At 37.6% G+C, this 22,559-nt stretch overlaps 1 protein-coding gene across 6 annotated transcripts in view; it reads right to left on the bottom strand.

Moving 5' to 3' along the window:
• Positions 1–22,559, bottom strand: part of NFIB (nuclear factor I B) — a 272,231-nt gene that overhangs the window by 21,175 nt on the left and 228,497 nt on the right. For 3 of the 6 annotated variants that reach the window (XM_026866161.1, XM_026866165.1, XM_026866164.1), the window contains exons 7-9: positions 18,862–18,993; positions 16,598–16,782; positions 3,045–3,210 (exon numbers count right to left, since the gene is read on the bottom strand). In XM_026866161.1, the coding sequence (XP_026721962.1) occupies positions 3,045–3,210; positions 16,598–16,782; positions 18,862–18,993 (483 nt within the window). The remainder of the gene's footprint in view (positions 1–3,044; positions 3,211–16,597; positions 16,783–18,861; positions 18,994–22,559) is intronic. The other 3 variants (XM_026866162.1, XM_026866166.1, XM_026866167.1) reach the window with 2 other exon arrangements.

Here is a 22,559-nt window from a genome sequence, read left to right as displayed (position 1 = left end):
AAAACTGTAAAACAACAAAAACTGAAATCAAAAGTTCAGTTTATTTATGTGGCATGAAATGAATCTTTACAGACCTTTGGAAACAGGATGCAATCTCATCAGTATTTTCATGAGAAGGGAGATAATTTTTACTGTGCAATATAATATTAAATATTTAACTCCCTATGCATCAGGAAACAAAAATTTCCCAGGAGGACAATTTAAGGAAGTCTCTCGCTGTCCCTACAGATGATTAAAGAAATCCATTTCTGAGGAGAAAGGGAATGGTAGGTGATGCTGAAATTAGTTACAGAGTATGGAGCCTTCACCTGTAGGTCACATTCCTGTCTGGTCTCTGTCCATTACTAAATGGCTTTTAGTAATCCCTAAAAGCCATTACCCTCTCATGGCTTTTGGTGGCACTTATGAAATGAGATAGGTAGTCTTACTCCACTTCCCAGTGTGGAAATATCCGCACTGCAACGTACAGCATCACAACCTGGAAACTTGCTGACAGACAAAACAAAACTACTAAAATTGAACAGACATACACAAGGATGCCAGAGAGGAGCTAGATGGGAGTACTTACTGAATTGGCCTGCTCGTATTAAAATCACACAGCAAATACAAGCAAATGAATACAGTAAACAGGCTTTACTGAAAAACTGTCTAAAACTAATCAGATATTAGAAAGAAATTATGGTGCAGGCCACAGGGTTCCCCAAATATTATCAAAACCCGCTGTTCTTTCTCAGTCAAAACAATTCTGCTATTTCACTTCAGAATGAAAAGAAATGCTAATCATTTGCCAGTTTATTCTCATCAGAGTGAATAATAATGATAACTTGTTGGCCAAGCGTGTGTTTTTTATATATATTTTGAACCAATCATTCATTATAAATAAAAGCAAAACTATGCCTTAAAATTTGGTCTTGATTTTCCCATTAACATTAGCACTCTATGTGGAAGGTCTGTTCTGACTGATAATACACTTTATATGTATTCACATATAATTTATAAATCACGAGGGCATGTTCCCTCATTTTTTGCTATTTTCTTCATCAACAAGCTATGTTCCTTCACTTTTTTGCTCTTACAGTTACCAATCCAGTCTCAAAAGGCTTTATCAAGCAGATGGACTCCTGCACTGCTCTGAACATTTAGCTTTTATATACTATCTCATATGCAGAACTGTCACATTCAAATAAAATTTGTACATAGGGTGGTTTTTATTATTATTTACATATTGTAGTGACAGTCATTGGATCTTTAGCCAAGAAGTTACTTGCAAAGTGCTGTAGAAGCATGAGGAGGTCTTATTTCAAATAGCTGAGCTGAGATGTTCTAATGTACATGGGGAATCATGTATCCAAGTTTCAATGAATTGCACAAGAAACTGGGTGCTGACTTAATCTGAAATATAGTCCAGATTTCTTCCTTAGTAGTGGGACAGTGAATAGATTAGATAAGGTTTCCTGTAATGATGAACAGTATAGTCAGATCACCAGAAAACATTCCAAAGCAGTTCTGACATTGTATTTGTTCTTTTTGAAATGTGTGTTAGAAACTCTGACCTCATCTGAGACAGTTATTTAGGCCAGGCACGATTATGTCAAACAGGAAAGAGAATGAAAAAATTAATACTTGGAAGTATACATTAACTCAGTTTTCTCAGTTTTCTATTCTGGACCAAAAGTTTAGACCGACTGCTTCTTGTTTGCTGCTAAAACTAACTCTTCTTAAAAGGTGCAAGAACTATCAGGGTGAATACAGATATACTCTACCACCTTTTAACAAAACTTCTGCTATACTGAAAGAACAGTTAACATACTTTCATAAATCTATCCATATAATTATTTGTTTATACTTAAACAATAGTTTGTCCTTTTATTATAAAGGCATAACCACTTTTTCTCCTTTACATCTTGGCCACTCCTAAGCATCTGAGTCTCATCTGTTTCACATTCTAAATTAAAATCTGAAAAGATTTAAAGTAGTATAACACCTAAGAAACATACAGCTTATGGTCTCCATTAACAACAGACCAAAAGTTAGGGACTGGATTCACAGTTCAAATACTAAACAGGTTTAAAGCAAGTCATTTTAATGTAATGAACCCTAAAGAGATAAATATTTTTAAAGACTGATAAATTTTCTTCCAAAGTGTATATTTGTAAGTATCTCCTAAAAATCTTCATTACTCTGATAAATAATGGTAACATCTCAAGTCCAAATAAAAGTTCAAAGACAACAGAAAAGCAGAAAGTAGTTAAAAAGCAACATTCTGCATCACCGAGCACAAGATGAGTATTTGAAGAGAATAAATTATCCTATACATAGGAACACTTTTGCTCATATTTCCAAAACCGCAATTCCATTGAAGATAATAGGATAAATAATGTGGTCCTATATAGTAATAAAGAGATTAAAACATTAAACTTAGGGTTTGAAAAAAAAAAAAAAAAAAAAAAAAAAAAAAAAAAAAACAAAAAAACAACCAAGAAAACCAACCAACAGTGGATCTACCATCCATTGCAGCAATGACATGGAATTAAAATTTTCTTTTGCGGTATCAGTTGCTTTTGCTAAAAACGACACAACCTATATCAACGTGCAATTGTCATAGCTCGGACTCAGTATGTGTTGTAACAAGGCTTGATTTCTGTAGGAAAGCTCCTTTAGGAGCAAATTATCCAATCTCTGTTTGGAATTCTGTCTGCGGGTCACTTTAAAACCTTGCTGCCTGGGTGTGCTTCTCAATGTCTTAACAATGTCCACCTTAGATGAACTTAGATGAACTTAGATTCTCTTGAATAGTGGTCAAATATGCAGGCTTTTCCCATTCATTTTGGTTGGTCACATCACAAACTTTGGTTCATGTAACATGATGCATCGGTTGAAATTTGGTGAGGAAAAGCTTTGCTATCGGATCATGTTTGCTCTCCATGTAAAAGGATGAGCATCCACTTGGTCAAATAGTAGGAAAAGGCGCCTTTTTCTGGCCTCAATTTGAATTCATATAGAATCTTCGATGGACATTTTTTGTTTCCTAAAGAAATACTTACTGGTTGCTGTAGGTGAAGATGCCTCACCTTCAGTGGATGTAGTGATGGGTTTAGTATCTGTCATGGTCAGGGTCACAGGTCGCACCGCACTGTGATGGGGAGAGGGTGCCAAAACTGGAGTAAAATGGCCAGGCACTTTCCCTACTACTTGACCACTGCTGTTAGGCTACAAAACAAAACCAAAAGAATTCTTTGTGAAACATACACATTGAGTTTAAGGAACCTACCCACCTATTTTAGGGTTTTCCAGATTGCCTATCACCTTAGTACCTGTGTGCTGGAATGTGCTGTTCTAACAAAGCTATGAACTTCTGTGTGGTATTTTCAGCAAGCAGATCCCTCCTCAGATAGGTAATACATGCTTAAGTAGCAGTACTTCTTGGTAAGCTTGCTTTCTTACTGGATGCAGCGTACGTCAGATTGTTTCAAAATATATTTGCTGTTAATGCAGTGGCTGTAAACCACAGTAAATCCCATGATATCAGGATTAAACTGAACAGGCATAGGCCATAATGTACAAAGTATAAAGAGCAAATGAATGATGCAAACCCTCTGTTTTTACATGCCATACCACTCTGGCTTGGAGCATAACCAAGACTTGACCACAGTTGTCCACAGAGATTACGCATACTGGAAGGCTAACTAATAATTCACGTGTTTGGGAGTGGGGGAGAGGGTTAGGATATGATGCACTATAATGCATATTTCATAACATCTGGCCAAAAGCTGTCTACGAAAAACACAGAAGTGTTTAATAATGGGAACTTTGCAAGTCTGGAGCATAATAAACAAAGACATTCCTTTCACAGATACAAGAGGCAGTCTGCATATGACTTTAGGGTACAGGTCATCAAGGTAATATGGTGCTTTCTCCATATAGGCATATCTGAATTTTGTAACGTTCACTGGTAAATGTATATGTTTATCCAATGCTTAACATGTCTTATACTTTCTGCATAACTGTAAATACTCCAATGGTATATAACATGCCGTAAAAATTAGTTGAAAAAAATAGTTTTTTCAACAGTGGCTGATAACTTTTGTCTTAAACTGATTTTATGTTCTGTGAATAAAGGTATTTTAAAATACAGCCACAGAAAATAAAAAATACTGGGAATCTTATCAGAAGGATCTTGTGAAACTTGAGATAACTCAGAGTAAAGAAATGGAATGGTAAAGGACTGGCTTCAACTGATACAAGGAAACATTAAAAGAAGTAAACATGACTATGGTAATGAAATAATAACTGGACTGACACATTTACTACAAGTATGTGCAGAGTATAAACACACAGAAAAGGAAGAAATTATTTGGAACGTACAGGAAGTATAAACTCAGAGTAATGGGCTGAAATCAAGAAGGAGGAAATTTTAAATTAATAGCAGGAGAAACTTCCTCACAGTATGATCTACTCAACTTTGCAAATGCCCCCAAGGGAGAGTCTTGTTATTTAGGGCATCTGAAATTGAGCTAGAAGAAACACAAGTGCAATTGGAGACCAACCTTGCATTCATAGGAACAATGGGCAGTTAGCAGACTGTTTCCCTCTCTAAAAGCACAAGCTTTACAATGAAAAATAACAGTAAAGATGTACACTAATGAGAAGTGGCCAACAAACTACCCCTCTAAATAAAGAAAAGTCACCCCCTAAACATAACTGTATGTTTGTGGGGTGTTGGAGCAGGGGTGGAGACAAAAGAGCCATGGAATTCCACAGTCTTGAAAGTACAGAAATTGGGTACTATTTACCAATTTTTCATCCATGTTGCTAGTTGCGTAAGCTGAGATGTTATAACTAGGATTTTAGTAACAGGAATAAATGTCAGATGTCAAAGTAGCGTCAAAATAAGAAAGCAGCATGGATTCAAAGGATTGACAATATGTTCACAAATAATACAATTTCCCCAAATAACTGGCATGCCACATTGTGTTATTCACTAGGTGAAACTTAACAGTCAGATGGATGTCCCTAATTATGTGTACTTGCAATAAAAATAAGATGTGGCAGACAATTTATAGTGAATAATGTGGCCTAAAAGTTTACTGAGCATCTGTTTACATGCTTACATGACCAATGGGGAACTCAGTAATTACAGAGGTCTTTCCTGAAGAATACATATCATATCTTTATATTACAGCAAACATTCATCTATTAAGTATGTGTCAATAAATCCACTCTTTTTTTTTGAGATCTATCTTAGTAGTGGTTTAGGGAATTTTATCTTGTGGACTCTATTTTAAATGCCTGTCAGCCTCTAAAACCAGGTGTCTTGGCAACCAGAAATCTCACTTCACCTGCCTTAAAACAAAATGAAAATTTTAACTAACATAAATTCAGAAAATCTCCAAGAGTTACTTAAAATAAATTCCCCATAAAAAAGACTCACGAGACTCCAAAATAGAGGCAAGTAACCCCACTGGCTCACTGTGAGTTGTACAGAATTCAACTTGAGACATCTCTATGTTGCAATAAAACAGGCTCTGTTGTAGGTAAGGGAGTCATGACACAGTTTGAAGAATTTGTGGGGAAAACTGTCAGTAATATATGTGGGCCTTACAATAAACTTTTCTCTAAAACATAAATTCTTGTAAGTAAGACCTGCTTGCTATGTTGGACTATTTTTTCAGTATGTTTCGGAGAGGTAAGTCCCCTATCCTGCCCTGGCAGTCTGCTGGAAGGACTGACACCTCCCAGTTGTGTCTGGTAGCTCCTCGGTGGAGTCACCGACCTGTGACCACAGGGCTACCCGAGGAGCCCTAGCTCATGTGGTGTGCTAACATATCACAGAAATAACTGAGAATCCCTTACCAAAATGAGCAACTTTTATTAAGAACTATGAAAGAAGGTTCAGGGGAGTTTATGGATTAAAACAGGCAACATCATCAGCTTCCGAAAGCAGCTCTGTCTCCAAAGCCAGACACAAATGAATGAGAAGGACAGAGATGAAGACCAGGATGATTTACATCCATGTATCACCTTCTACTGTTCCCTAGTGATCCTGGTCAAAAAGAATGCAGAGGCTTACATGGACTCAAGCTTAGTCCTTGTGCATATGATCCAAATGAGCAAACCCTTTCCTTGCTGAGTTATAAGGCAAAGAATAAACTTATACCCCACTTTCATGTAAACCACGCTTTTCCCTGTGCAATACATCGCAGCAATGTGGTACATCACCCCACTTCATACAAATTAAGGGTGAAATCCTGTCCTTGCTGGGGAATTTGCTAGTGATTTTAGTGGATATGTTTGTGATCCCCACACCAAGTTCTTTTTTTTTTTTTTTTTTTTTGTAATTAATAAATATCTACTTAAATGGTAGACATAGTACCATATCTGTCCTACACGTAAAACTGAGCGCAGACACGATACAATGAAACCGAGGCCTGCAACCTCTAGACAGAAAAATAAAATCTCTTCAGTGAGAAAAGGGAAAGCTCGTTACTTCAGTAAGTTTTTCTTATGTTTCCAACATTTTAGATTCTGTCTGCACATTAGATTTCAAATGCAATTACAACCTCGTTACCTACCTCTTAGCTATTTTATTGCATATTGTCACATTTTTCCAAGTACCTTCTGACTACACTTTATGATTTATTCTGCTTTAATTTTTGTAATTTCTACCACTATTCATTTCCTTCATTGAGTACTTTATCTCTGTTTTCACATTTGTGACATAACATTTGTTTTAAAAATTTGCAGTGATGTCAAATACTGCATATTTCAATAACTGTTCAGATGTTATTGCTCAGCAAACAACACAAGAAGGGATAAGTATACACAAGACAGGTGTTGGTGTACCATGTCTAAGAACCGAACTTTTTCCCCAAAACTGAAAGATTCCTGTATTTAAATTTTTAACTAACATCAGTTCCAGGTAAGAACATACCTATTGGGACTTTTACACATATTTCTTCTTCAACAATCCTGTCTGTGTTTCAGATGGGACCTATGGTCCTCCCTTGGACAGACATATCATGGGAAATGGTACCCATGAAATTTTCTTAAAACTTCAGTGTTTTTCCTAGGTGTGCTACATCTGAAAACAGAGTTTATGAAAAGCAGTCACATACTCTTCCAAATTCTGTTACCTGAATGCCACTCGTAAGAAACTTTCCTGAAATGTCCAAGTGAAGCAGTTAACAAAACTGATATATAAATTACCATTATTAGTTTGCATCTTAAGATCATAAAGTAGACCTACATAAACAGATCATGTACTTGTCTCAGAATTATTGCTTAGACCTGACACTGACACTGCTGCATTGGTTTATACTCACTTCACACTTCTGTGGTTATCTTTGTAAACACAAAACTAAAAATGTGAAATAAAGCTCTAGATTCTGGACCTTGGTTGTTGATAGCAGTACAGGCTCAAGAACACTGTCTCTCTTGGATGTCTCAAGTCCTCTGTCCTGCTCTAAGTTTTCAGTGTGAAGAGGGGAAACCCTCTGGTCAGAAATAGCCCTCTGATGTCATCAACTCATAATCTTATTGAAAACTGGCTGCTAGAAGTAGCTTCTGTGGCCTGTTCTAACTTTTGCAGTTATGTCAAAAGATATTTAGCATGGAAACTACATATCTATTTGGACAGTATCCACTTGAGCTACAAGTGCAAAAAATTTATAGCACATCATTTAATACAAATTCATATTGTGCTTATTTAAAACAAGTTTTAGGTTCTAATTCCAGTTTTCCCTGAAGAGATTCTTACAGACAAATGCATTACAGATGAAAAATCAACTGTTACCATCAACTAGGGCATCAATATGCCCGTGTGATGGATTCAGAGGGAGATGATGCCTGAGGCATAAACCTCAAGCAAATTGCATGGAGGCAGCTGTGTTAGATAAACAGGCTGTGTATTTGAAATGGGAGAGGGAAAGAAGGAAACACAATGAAGGTCTGGCAAATTTAGCCCAAATCTATGCAGGTATAACATTTTTCTGTTGTTGGATTGGAGGCTAATTTGATTTTCAGATCTGTGTTACATTTACCAGCTTTTCAATTCACACCATCTTGAATTGCCACAGATTAATCCATTCATGTGCATGAAGCCTCAGATGAGTTGTATTCACTGTAACATAACTGACTCAGATTGTCAGACTGTTAATATCTGATTGTGTGCACTACATTCACTTTCAGTTGATCCTTAGATTTGAAATCTGAACAGAAACTTCTAATAGACATGAATATGGACTTTCTTTAAATCAGGATTCACTATACTTGTTTTCCCTGCTGGTATTTTACTATCATTTTTATAATCAGTAATTAATCAACCTCCTCCTCTCAGACTTTTGTTCACTTACATGCCCACATACCAGCACATTTACACCTCAGTTACATTTTAGGAGAGTGTTTTGTCATATAGCTCACTACGTCCAGTATTAAAAAAATCTGATGCTATAGGGAAATGGCAACACTAACGTCTCCAGATGAGATATCCAAACATAACAGAAATTTGACATACATATTTAACAATTCACATAAATTATGATGTTGCTTAAATGATATTTATGTTTAAATTTGCACAGTGTCATTTTTTTAAAATAATTGTAATTATATTTCCAAATTCCAAATACAATAATTCCAATTTTCATTGGAATTTTAAATACAAAGCATCTTCAAACAAATAATCAACAAAGGCCAGAAATCACCTTAAGCCTGTGCATGTCCTATGTATATCTACATACAATACGATGTTGTTTCAGAGAGAAGTTTCAGAGCTTAATAAAAATTACATTATTCCAGACAAACACTATACTTGCAGAACAATATATTTACATCTCAAAACACAGGTTTTTCAGTAGAAATGTTGTGTTTCCCAAGAATGTTACTTTATTATAGACAGATGATCAAGCAATGAGTGAAGTTTAATCAAACTGAATTGAATGTGTTTGGAAATACTCTGTCACCCATTTCTTCTCAACAGTTCCAGTGCCCTGTAATGGCAAAATTCAGATACTATGGTGAAGAATATCACTGCAAAACCCTACAGCAATGTAGTTTTGAGAACACTGACTGAATTAGTTTTGTTGATGAAGCTGTAGAAGATCCAGTTCTGCAAATTTTGGTCTCCTGCTCACATATCAAATACCTTAACAATTGTCTACTAGACACTTCTATGAACCTGGAGATCATAACTGATAGGTTCTGTCTTTGAGTCCATGATATCGTGTTCTGTGATATCCACAAAGTGTGATGGATATTTCAGAAAATCTTCAAGTAAAAGAAACTGGAAGAAACATTCAATTTTCAATTTTTCTAATTCCCTCCTTTTTTTTTTTTTTTTTTTTTTTTTTTTGGTTATAGGATGCTAGCCCAACATTTTACCTCAGTAGAGCTTCTGCCTAAGGTACCCTAATGCTACATCACCTGTAAACATCCAATGGCCATGTTAGTGTCCTGTTGGAAACAGCTCAGTGTCACAGGAGGCAGTTTCATCACATGTGCAGAAGACTCATCCTCAAGTTATTACATGATTAATACAACACAGTGCCTTTCAGACTCTGCTAAACACAAGGAAATGGTATTATTAGTGCACTGTCAGTGAGACAGTAGGAAGTACTGTAGGGAACTGTCTCCTCAAGTTGAACCTCTTGGGTTCCATAAAGAGGAGGTGGTCAGAGACCTGCCACACCTCTTGGATGCACATGAGTCTGTGGGACCGGATGGGTTACACCCAAGGCTGCTGAAAGAGTTGGCAGATGTTCTTGCCAAGCCACTTTCCATGATTTACCTGAAATCATGGCTAACTGGGGAGGTCCTGGAGGGTAGCAAGGAAATGTGACACCCATCTACAAGAGAGGTAGAAAGAAGGATCCAGAAAACTATAGACCTGTCAGTCAGACCTTGGTGTCAGGGAAGGTCATGGGGCAGGTAATCTTGAGTGCCATGAGAAGTCATATAATGGACATCCAGGGGATCAGGACTAGTCAGAATGGGTATATGAAAGGCAGGTCCTGTCTGACAAACCTGATCTCCTTCTATGACATAATGACCTGACTATTGGACAAGAGAAAAGCTGTGGATATTGTATACCTGCATTTTTGAAAAGCATTCGACACAGTTCCCCAAAGAATGCTCATAGAAAAACTGGCTGCCCATGGCCTGGATGAGCGAATGGTCTGCTGGGTCAAGCACTGGCTGGATGGACAGTGCCAGAGAGTGGTGGTCAGTGGAGCTAAATCCAGCTGGCGGCCGGTCACAAGTGGTGTTCCTCAGGGCTCGGTGTTGGGACCATTTCTGTTCAACAACTTTATTGATGATCTTGATAAGGACATAGAGTGTATCATCAGTGAGTTCGCAGATGACACCAAGTTAAGTGGGAGTGTCAATCTGCATGAGGACAGGGAGGCTCTACAGAGAGACTTGGATAGATTGGATCAGTGGGACAATGTCAACAGGATGAGCTTCAACAAGGCCAAGTGCCAGAACCTGCACTTGGGCCACAACAACCCCCTGCATGGCTACAGGCTGGGGCAGGTGTGGCTGGAGCTGTCTGGGAGAGAAGGATCTGGGGGTTCTTGTTGACAAGCACCTGAACATGAGCCAACAGTGTGCCTGGGTGGCCAAGAAAGCCAACGGCATCCTGGCTGGTATCAGAAATAGTGTGACCAGCAGAAGCAGGGAGGTGACAGTCCCCCTGTGCTCTGCACTGGTGAGGCCACACCTGGAGTGTTGTGTCCAGTTTTGGGCACCTCAATACAAGAGAGATCTCGAAGTGGTGGACCAAGTGCAGAGGAGGGCAACGAAGCTGGTGAAGGGCCTGGAGAATAAATCCTGTGAGGAGCGATTGAAGGAGCTGGGACTGTTCAGTTTGAGAAGGCTGAGGGGAGACCTCATCACTCTCTACAGCTACCTGAAAGGACATTGTAGGGAGGTTGGTGCTGGTCTCTTCTCATAGGTAATTAGCAATAGAGGGAATGGCTTTAAACTGCAACAGGGGAGGTCTGGGAAACGTGGTCAGGCAGTGGAATAGGCTGCCCAGGGAGGTAGTGGAGTCACCATTGCTGGGTGTGTTTAAGGGTCGTTTAGATGAGCTGTTGGGGGGATATGGTGTAGGGGAGAACTCTGTAGAGTTGGGCTGATGGTTGGACTCGGTGATCCCAAAGGTCTTTTCCAACCTGAATGATTCTGTGATTCTGTGAAAGCATTTGTTTTAAAAAAAAAGCAAGTCTATACAGATTTCCTTTCTACTACTGGACACTCTGGTAGCAACAAAAATGTATTTTGTCTTTTTATAGTGCCCCTTACCATTTTTCATACAGATGAATCTCAATAGTTTCCATACCCTGAGCAACTTACTGCTACAACACACCTTACGCACACCTCACTGGAAGATGCCACACAGAAGCTTTAGGTGGTGTAACACGCAGCTAGCTTGAGGAATTAGCTTCAGAAAAAACATGTTGTTGCCAGTTCTTGTCTGACAACATCACTTCTGTACTACTTTCTGAGAGAAATCAAGCTGTTGACTTTGATCTATGAAGCTCTGAGTTTCATCCATTTGAGAAAGCATTTTTCCCTTGCTGTAATGCTACTGAAACTGAGAGCAACTGCAGAGCTTCAGCAACCCATGTTCAGACACAGATATCATAAGACTTTCTAGGTGAAGAGTCCTCCATCTTGAATTACAAATTTACTTGCAAGCTCACAAAATATGAATTATTTGTCAACAAGTTCTACTTCATAGGAAATATGCAGCTTTCCTTGTACTTTACTTATCGACAGGTTAAGTTCATGTTATACAAGCATGGGAAAGGAAGGAAATCTTTTTGTAGAAAAATGTTCATATCTTTGAGTTAAATGGTATTTCATGCTCTCTGGAGACATAACTGTGGATCTGATAAACTAAAAATGAGAAAACTAAATACAAAGTAATCATTTACAACTGCATTTAAAATTTTAAATGCCTTGTCAGTAGGTACAGTTAAGCTAGTACTTTCTCTCTGCCTCCTAATTACAATTAAAACCAGCATATTGCCATATTTAATCTTGAATTATTTCTTAATAATTACAAGGGAAGACTTTCCCAAGAAGCTGAAAACTACTAAATGTCAACAAATAAAGGTGCTAGCTATACCAAAGAAATCACATGCACATATATTGCTCATATTGGCTTTTTCTGCTAATATTCTCCCAGGAACCAACAGAAAACCCTTTGACCAGGCCAAACAGAGCCTCACAAGATTCCCTCCTCATTGCTAAATGACTGCAGTTATTGTATTGCAGAATGACAAAGCATCTGCCTGGCATTCCTGGCGTGTGCCTATCTTTCATTGAACAGAAAATTGAATACCCCAATCAATTATGAGAGGAAAATGAGTGGCCTCACCATCTTCCAGAAGCAGCTCTTCTCAGGCACTTCAGATATTTCTGTCTTCAGATAAAGATAAAGCCATTAAAAAGATAAAGTTGCAAACTAGCCCACATTGCAACAAGGTACGTTTTAACAGCCCCAGGAATTTTAGCCAATATGTGGACAGTGGTTCACTTGGACTGTAGTATGTTACAGTGTAAGACATTTATTATAAGAGAAAAGGGGTCCAATACTTAACTCCCCAAAACTGGATGCAGTTTTACCATTCCACTGAAAACTGCATATTTCATCAAAAATATCACAAAAATTGATTTAAATTTACCTGTTTACAGACACCCTTCATAACCCAAGCTCAAAGGTCTTGCAAGATTGTCTATTTCTCTTTACTTGGTTTAGTCAGAAAAATATTTCTCACTGATGCCAGGATGTTCTTCAGCAGGATTCACCTTAACTGTTTGCTTTACCATCGTTTCTTTCATCACATTTGCTGACCCTTCTTCTGTGAGTCACACCTTAATCAGGAAATTATTCTATTTAACTCAACAGAACATTAAGTTTGGAGTTTCAGTCACACAAGTGGTGATGTGCTTGGTGATTTGATCAGGCTTATTGGAAGTCTGATTCTGATACTGATATATTGATTCATACACTTTCAATTATTAATGTATTTCAAGTGTGTACAGATTTGTGTGTGTGTGTGGATATGTGTACATACGCACAGAGGAGATAATATTTTCCAAGATTAAAAGATAGACCCATCTTCAATCATTCAGAAACGCAATGTATGTTCAAACTTTGTGCTAGCTTTGAAAACCTCAATATATTGTAGATGGATAAACACTATAGGTGGATTAGACACATACCAGTCGACTAGTGTTTTATACTTACAGCGAGTAACCAGTATAATTTTAACTGTGGAGAGACCAGCACCCCATCGTAATACGGATACATATGCAAACACACAAACTCATCCAGTAACATGCATGCCTAGCTAAGAAGAAAAGCGCTGAAATAAGTATAATAAAAAGGCCTCATCAGAATTAATTAGTGGAAGGGACAGCAGTTCTCAAAATCTTGGAAACTTTTCAGACTACTAGTTGGAGGCAAGGCCAGCTCTATATCTAATAAAGTCCATTTCTGTTCAGTACATTTGTTTATTTATTCTTCAGATTGAGCAGGGGATAAAAAGCAGATATGCATGAAACTGACAGCCACAGCTCTCTTTTGTTTAGGATGATCCATTGTTGAATCATTTTTCACTGCAGCCAACGGGCCTGTTTGAACTTCCTGACTGTTCATCACACATAATTTGGAGTATTTAACAGTATGTCAAGAAAATTGCCCACTGCTTCCCACCGTGGAAACCTATAGGAACTCTATATCTTTAAACTAATTTTACTTAAAGTATTCTGTTGAATAGCATGACTGTCTCACTATAATCAGTGCAGTAGTAATGTAATTAATCTCAAAATTGCTGTGGGGAGTACAAGACATCTCAGTTGCTTGTCGTAACAATCTAAATTAGCGTATTACTGAAAGATGTTGGGGAGGAACAGTTCATTTTAGGTAAATGCTGTCAGGGTATCCATCCTTTCTATTTCTAAAGCTGAAATTAAAACTATCATCATAGTTCTGCTTTTGAAATCCAAATTAGTATGTTTTGCGGTGGGAAAGTGTAATTAAATTTGATGTGGTATTCCTACTGATGCAGTTTTGCATTTTATAATAATTAAATTTGTTTGAATAAAAATTCGTGTTTTATTTAGAAAATAAAAACTGGTTTGGCTCAAAGCATACCATTGTATCAGAACAATTCCCTTTTGTCACTGAAACTTCACAGACAGCTGCTTCTTCTTTTCCTAAGAAAGAATTACTCCTGCTGTTTTACTTTATGTACAGCCATTCTTTAACGCTTCTATTTAGAGATATTTTGACTGGGCATGCAACTGCTCTAATGTACAGCATATCTCAGAGAAAGAGATTAAGAATTAAACTTCAAAGAAATAAATTAAAAAGAGATTCCACTAATATTGATTAATGATAATAAATTGCAAAGAATAGTTAATGCCTGGAAACCCATACTTGGTATTGCGTAACACCATCCCCCCTTCTCAGGAATTAAATCAAACATCAAATGAAATTAAAAACATTACCCTAATGTAAAGGTTATGAAAGGTGATGAAAGTAGTAAGTTAAGGCAAGTTTGGCCTGTTACTCCCTATGGTGCCACAACACAAGAATAGGAAGTGTTTTCAGTTTGCTACTGAGACAGCTACTACTCCAAAAAAACCCAGCAGAGTAAAATTTTATCTTTTAAGGTCTGAAGATTAATCTTCCCATTGCAGATAAGGGAAGAAAGTAAGGGCAAAGAGTTGAAAGCATTTGTTAGGGAAAGAGTTGAAAGCGGATCTCCTCCTCAATGAATATACTCCCCAACGTTAAAAATCACAAAACACCACATTTGTTAACCATCTGGAAGAAAGTCAGGTAATTCATTTAGATGTTGTATTTTTTCAGTGATGATCCAAAACAGAACACTGAAAAATCCAGAGAGATTATCACCTAATCTGCTCTTTTAATATATAAGAAATCAAAATATAAGTAAACCAAGCACTGAATAATTAAAGAAATGCCTAACAGTAAGGGCCTGATTTTAATTTGCATAATTTTTCCCTTAATAGTGCCTAATTAAGACATTGGTTTAAAAAAAGAAAATCCAACAAAACTCTTAAGATTTTCCACACTGAATTAACATTAAGGACTTTTAATGAATGTCTTAATTCGACTTTGTTATTCATGGAAATTTTACACAAATTAAAATCAGGTCCTGCGTGCAACATTCCTAGTTGAGTCTCAGCAAAAATGCTATATGTGACTAAAAGACTTTTAATCCATGCGTAGACAGCAATTTGTATTCTAAAGTCCACATACTCCATTTTCATTTTTTGTTTAACTTGCTTTAATACTGTAATCAACAAAAATAACATAGTTAAGATTTCTCCCTCCAAAAGAAATTTTTATTTTATGAACCCACTTTTTTTTCTTTTTTTTTTTTTTTAAATATGTAGAAAGTCATGCAGCTGGACCAGAGCATTAGCCCATGGAGACAATAGCCACAATGATCTTGAGGAGCTGTATCTGTTATTCAGCACAGAAAGTTTGATTCAGGCTTGTGTTCTACTGCTGTTGTACCTGAAATGCATTCTGAAAGGCCTGTCATTATTGGTGAAAACCAGAACAAAACAAAGTCCAAAACAAAACGCTGTCACAGCAATCCCTTCATCCTTGATAAGATGGTCCTTCCAAAGGAATCTAATTCCTAGGAGCAGGAAAATCTGACCGTTGTCTATTCAGTTTACATTCCCAAGGCTTTTCCAAAACACATGCTAAAGCACAAACTACAGGACTCCACAGGAGCCTTTCAGAGAAGGCATGAAAAATAAATAATGCCTAAGAAGCAAATATTACATTACACTGACACTGGAAATATTCCAAGTATTGACAGACCAAGTCTCAACTGAAGTTTATCCTATACTGCCGATCACATGCTAACACTATGCGCTGATGCTATCATGGAAAGCAGTTTTGCACACAGTCCTTCGCAGATTACTTCACTAATGAAAACCATGTTAATTTCCCATATCAGACATGTGTGAATCAGTGTAGCAGCCATGAACTCATCTGTTACTGCCTGTTCTCTACAAAGGGAAGAAAAAACAATTTTGTGGGTTTGTGCTGTGCTCACAAAAGTAATGTCTTTGCATCGGTGCAAAGAAACGTCAGGTGCCTACAAAACACAGCAAGCATTACCTTGCCAGAGTTTGTTTTCATTGTCAGTCTATAAATATACCTATATGTCTGTTAGTGTGCACGCATGCACATGTACATAGTAGTGTGCTCCTTGCTCCTTCCCACAGCAGGAGCTTCATCTTGGCAGTCTTGCACAGCCACAGAGGTACCCAGCCTGCAGGAGGGGTGCAGGGCTAGGACCTCCTCCCTTATTGCTGCTGGGTCATTCAGAACGAGTGTTTTTCTTATGCTAGACAGAGGAACAGGGAGTGGATATTACTAACCTGTGCCCTTCATTCAACCATGCTGAACAGGATAAGTTGCTGGATCACTTACATGCCAGCTCCCAGCTTGCTCTGAGACCAGAACTAGTGAGATAGTAGTCTAGACACCCTAGAAGATACATATTCCTCATAGGATTTCTTTCAGAGGGTTTTACAGTACCTGGCTAGTCTGCGGGCTGGACGGGTCATAAGAAGGTACATAATTCTTCAGAGTATCCTGAGGATTCAGGTGAGGAGGATATCTGATTGTTGGATGAGAGAAGTAGCTAGATGGGGCAGGAGGAAGAATAGCTTGTGCTGGAAATGGCAATGGTGAAGGTGGAGGTGGAGTTCTAGTTGAGATGACTGGAGAAGATAAAATAAAATTAAAATTACTTCGCATCTTGTTTCTTCTAAAATTCTTCACCTCTGTGTTATAGCAAGAAAAATAAAAAGTCAGTTATAAATCAGTACACTGCACTCCTGCTTCATGGCAACTTTACAGAAAAACATGTCCTCCCCTTATATCATCCCAGGCAATGGAAAGTGCTGCTGTTTCAAATTCATAAATATTGTTTTGGTTTTGTGGGTTATGCCATCATATTTTTTTCCTTATTTTCTTTAAACAGTCATCTTTCCACAGCATAAAAGACATTTCAGTTATACAGTTTTCCCATCTGCAGCACAATTAAACAAACCAAATATTTTACTCAACTAATAAAACCTACATTTTTATCCACAGGACTCCAACAGAGGAGAGCAAAGTCACCAAGTCCTAAGAAACAGGGATTTCTCACTGCATTGCACTCTACCTGCTTCATGTGGTGATGGGGTAATAACTACTCATCAATAATGCCATGAATACTATCTGACTTTTGTGAAAATGCTAATGAACATTCAACTTCAGGGCCTGGGAAACCAATCCATCCAATTAAAATATTTCTGACAAACAAAAAAGCATCTACCTTATACATATTTTCCTTTGCACTCTCTTTTTTTCCCAGCCCCTACAAATACACACTATCTCTAGACTATATGTAACGTCTAAACAACCAGCAGTGATTTCACAGGGAGAGGAATGTACAGCATGTCCTACTGCTGCCCAGTCTTCCAGCTGGAAGTGGAGAAGGTTCTTCTATCACACTGCACAACAGCCTCTTTCCACCGTTACTACACATCTAGGGGGCACCTACTTGGCAACATATTAAAAAGAAGGTACCGAGTTCAGTGGAAATAAGGAAAAGACAAGTGTTTTCATTTTCATTAGTGGGAGGGTACAAACCAGGTCTGTATAAGCAAAGTATTTTATAAACTGCTTCCTGTTCTATACTGTATCAGCACAAGCACCAACTGCTCTTCTGGACCACCTCTCATATCTTTGGTTTTTTTCACCTTAATCTTTAAACAACTTGCTATTCTAGAGCTAGGACCAATTCATATTTTGCCCAAGAAAAAACAACAGGAATGTTACAAAATTGATGTATTTCGTAATTAAAACCTCTCTGATGTGCTTGAGTATTTGCTGATAGTAGAAAACTTACAGAGACCAGAATGAGTCCAGGCTCACTTTTGTAATACAAAATAAGTGGATGTTAAGGGGAAAATAGTCCTTACACATTAATTGAAACAGAACTTGATATCATGGAGAAATCACCAAACAGAAACTTCTCAAAGCATAACTGCATGTTAAAGAAAAGAAGAGAGCCCTCAAATCTGTTTTACTCCTCTAGTTGCCCAGCTCTGTTCAAGAAATGAACTCCCTTTATATGAGCTGCTGAGGGGAGATTTCCAAGGACCACCTTCATCTGAAGAATCAGGGTCACTCTCACCTCTAACATTAAGCAGACCACGATGCTGGAATTTTTCTGTCATTCCTGATAAACCCTCAAGATAGCATGCATTCCGTCATATTTCAAGTCTCTCCTTCAAACTTTAAGTGAAGTTTTACTATGGATTTATTACAGATTCCAGAAAACAGATGTTGAAAAATATTTATCAGGACTCTACCTCTTTTAGATAGAGCATTCAAAAGAAGTGCTGGTACTTATTTCATTGTGCCACATAGGGAACATGGTTGTGACTTCTTTTGTGTATTAAATTCTGTCCTGACATTTAAATACAACATAGTCATAGTAAGAGATTAAAAAAAAAAATCAGAAGGAGGAAAGACAGGGAGGATTTTTCCTCTGTCAGTTTCTTCATGCAGTTTACAACTTATTTTATTCACTGGTTAATCCCTTCCAGTGACTTGCAGCATTCAGACTACCTGAACTGAGTTTAATGAGCATTCCTGCAAGGATACCCCAACCTCTTCCATTTCTATTCTCATCAGTATTATAAACGGGATTAAGTCTCTAAGTCTGCAAAAATGAATCACAATCTGCCTGTAGGAAAGAACAGACCACATTAATAGGGAGGTATTTCTTCCTCCTCCATAAACCTCACCACTGTGTGCAACTCCTGGGATTCCTGGGTGGTGATGCTGGGGAAAAGTGCTCAGTCTTGGTGAAGAATCCTGGGGAGAAGTAGGACTAAACAAAGGCTTTTCAGGTTTCTTCATTGTAGGAGAAGCCATATCTGCAATAAAGTAACAATGGAAGAGTGACATTAGCTTAGAAGCATGTCCCAAGACACATTGTTTTGTAAACTACAGATATTTATTTCTACTGTTCTTGCATAAATATTGTTAGGTGACCCAACTCCCGTATGATCAATAACTAATTTTAAACTATTGCTTTCAAACCTGAGAATGAATAAAAATCCCCTAACTGGTGCAAAACAGAAACTACTTTCCATTTATACCAGACAAGCCAAACAGTGAAGAAACGCATGTCTTCAGAACCTCCCTAAACACTTCTGAGCTCCCAAGAACATCACCAGATCATCTGCTCCTTCAACAGCCACATAATCTTTACTGCATTTTTTAATGGAACACCTACACTCAGGTGTGTAGGGTAACATGCCAGTTTATGTTATTTATTGTGTTGTTATTTCAAAACCCATCCCTTAACCCTTCCCAAAACCACAGTGAAACCTCCCTGAGAGTAAAGGATACTTTAACTTCTCTATCTCATATTTTACATGTCTCAAGTAGGGCCTTCCTTCCAGTTTCACTATCAACAAAAACATCTCTTTAGAGCTCACTGCATGAAGATAGTAGGAACAAATGTGTGATTTCTGCCATGCAGGGTTACTGATATTTCATAAAGAAAAAATACTGAATTCTTTCTGAAAATCTAAATTTTTTAAACAACAATTTGTTGGACTTTGCACCAAATTACTTCAAAAATAATGATGATATTTTTATAGGACAGACATCAATATCATAAGTGAGTTCCATTTCAAATCAATGGGACTGACTCCTGTTTAAACAAAGGTCATTTCTTAAGTACTTTACTGGATTTGGGCCATGTTGCAGATGACTTTTCTACATGAACCCTGTTAGCCCTTAAAGGGATTTTGTCACTTTTAATATTGGCACACTGTATTGTATTATTCTAGGGGACATACAATCATCTTGGAAGTCAAAGACAGACCTGCAAAATTTGAACACCTTACTGAGATGAAATTGGACCAGTACTTTCTAAACTGGCTGGAGTTTAAGAGTGGGTTTTCACCCTAAAAGCCATACTTAGAGCAGAACCCCTAAAACTGAGAGACCACTTCTCCCCTCTGCCCCATACTTCTGTCAAGCCCTGCATAGGCACTGGCACCGGATCCAGAGCAGACTGCCAGTGCTCCTCCACCATCCATCTGCAACTCCCCTGCTCCCATTTGGTCCTGACTATTAAGTCTGCTGATTTCCCAGAAAACCTGCAAGGTTCACCTCTTCAAGAAGGTTGCCGAGAAAGGATTTTATTCAGAGAAACATTCAGTAAGAGTGAGGAATTGCTCTACAATAGAGCAATTCAGCACTCATTCAGTTTTAACAGATACAACAAAGGTTACTGTATGCTTTTTATTATACTGATCTGTTGCAATTTTATGTTTTTGTCAAACTACTGAGTGTTGACAGAGGCACCACTAGCTGTTTTATAAAACTTTGGTAAATAAATGATTGTGGAGGAAGAAAACAGAGGAATAATTTGGTTCTCTGAATCTACCGGCAGTTAGCAAAGACAAAGTTGACAAATGGTTACAGTTTTGTTGAATGCAACCTGCTAAGCTAAGAAATAAAATTGCGAGACTGATATTTTTTTTTAAATTGAGTTTTGCATAGGCAAACCATGATAAGAAAGTACATTAATTCTGTAATGAATTTCAAACATTTCATTACATTTTATTTTCTGCCTAAATGACAGCCCTAGCTTCTACATATAAGACCCTAGTTTCACCAGAACATGAAGATTCTCACACCTCCACAACAGATGTAGGGTTTTTTTAAAGTCCAGGACAAAATTAACCAGCTATTATTTTTATACTGTGGTTCTGTGCATGCACAATCTCTGTTTCTGTAGAAACGCTGCAATGTTACAGTCTGAGAAAAAAGATAAGTGTCCATAATAACTTGTACACACGGCCTCCCACCACAACACTGTGGTCATCAGTAGTTATCACAGAGCTTATTAGTGTCCAAATATCTTATTGACTCTACCACATACAGGCTGTAACTAAAGAGAGAATGTACAAACAGTTTGATTTTATTTCACATTAAAAGCACTACACTTAAGTCTCCCTGATGGAAAAACAAACCATGGGCTGGAAGTGGAAAATCTTTTCCCCATGTAAAGCTTATATTCAACAAAAGAACTCAAGAAAGAGGTGCCTAGCTCCTGAAGTTCTGCATGCTCTCATTTCTGGAATGCAACAGAGATTTAATTTGGTTGGTGACTGTTACTTCATTAAACAACCAAAAGTTGCTGCGTTTTTCAAAACCAAAATATTTTAGTTGCCCTAAAGAAGTATACTATATGAACTGCAAATGTAATCAGAACGCCCATTAACCCCCAAGTGGCATCACTAATTTGAAAAGAATCTACTGAAAATGAGATGGGTGACTATGATAGCCTTAGCATTTGCTTTAAAAATATAAATTTAGAGAAGTAGTACTACTACAGAAGTATGAACTGTGAGAAGTACAAATTGTACAATTCTTAGGGAAGTAGGAATTGTAGTTAGCACACAGAAAACAGACAGCATAAATTACAAAGCAGCTGCAATGAACTTCTTATACAGAAGACTGTTTCTCCATCAAGGTCAATGCAACTTGTAGTCAGGAACAGAAAATTCAGCACTGCCGTAAAAATGTTCATTACCCACCAAAAGAGCAACTTTAACATATACTGCACAGCACACCATCACGAAGTACCTTCAGAAGTCTTATTATATATATCATAGGCAACCTCAAAGAATAATGGCTGAGGTGCAGGCAGCACTTTCTTTGTTAAAACAATGCACTTCACACTGAGAAGTATTTCAGATAGCCCCTTCCCCACACACACCCCCCCCCAGCACCCACAGCTCTCCCCATGTGTGCCGGGCCATCATAACAGAGCATTCATACTCCTGCCACTGCTAAATAACAGATGCAGGTGACAGTGTAGACAGAACAATAACTGTTTGATAGGTTAGAAACACTGCAGCCATTTCATCCTTGACCAAGAGAGGAGGCTTAGAGGTTTAGTAGGAAAACACACAAGTTCTGTTTCTTCAGAGAAAGAAGAATTTACCAGTTAGGAAAAAAAAAAAAAAAAAAAAAAAAAAAGTGGGGAAAAAAAAAAGAAAAACGCAAAGCAGTTTGTCATTGTCTTTGATTTTGCTTGTAAGAAACAGTGTCTTTAAATAAATCAGAATGAGTTAAAGTGACCGAGACTGTTTGATTTCACTAGTAACTTCTACATAATAGAAAACACACATTTTTCTCGTTTTAAAACATCTTGTTTTTTTCCACATCAGGAGATGTCTAGTAGCTACATAGTGCTTAGTTACATACTGATAATTACATAATGAAGGACAGAGGTCACAAAAATAGGCCACTTGCTAGTATGTCTGTGTAGTTTCAGCAATGAGATTCCAATTCTTGTTACTTTGATAATGAATATAAAACAGTTTCAAACATGATTTATTTTTAGACTTCTGGAAAAAAAATGCTTAGTATAGATGAAAAGCAGAAAGATGCCAAAAACCCTTGGACAAAGTTATCA

Source organism: Athene cunicularia, assembly GCF_003259725.1.
Source record: "Athene cunicularia isolate RWA chromosome Z unlocalized genomic scaffold, athCun1 chrZ_part2, whole genome shotgun sequence".
Lineage (NCBI taxonomy): Eukaryota > Metazoa > Chordata > Aves > Strigiformes > Strigidae > Athene > Athene cunicularia.
This window is presented reverse-complemented; position numbering and strand designations above follow the sequence as displayed.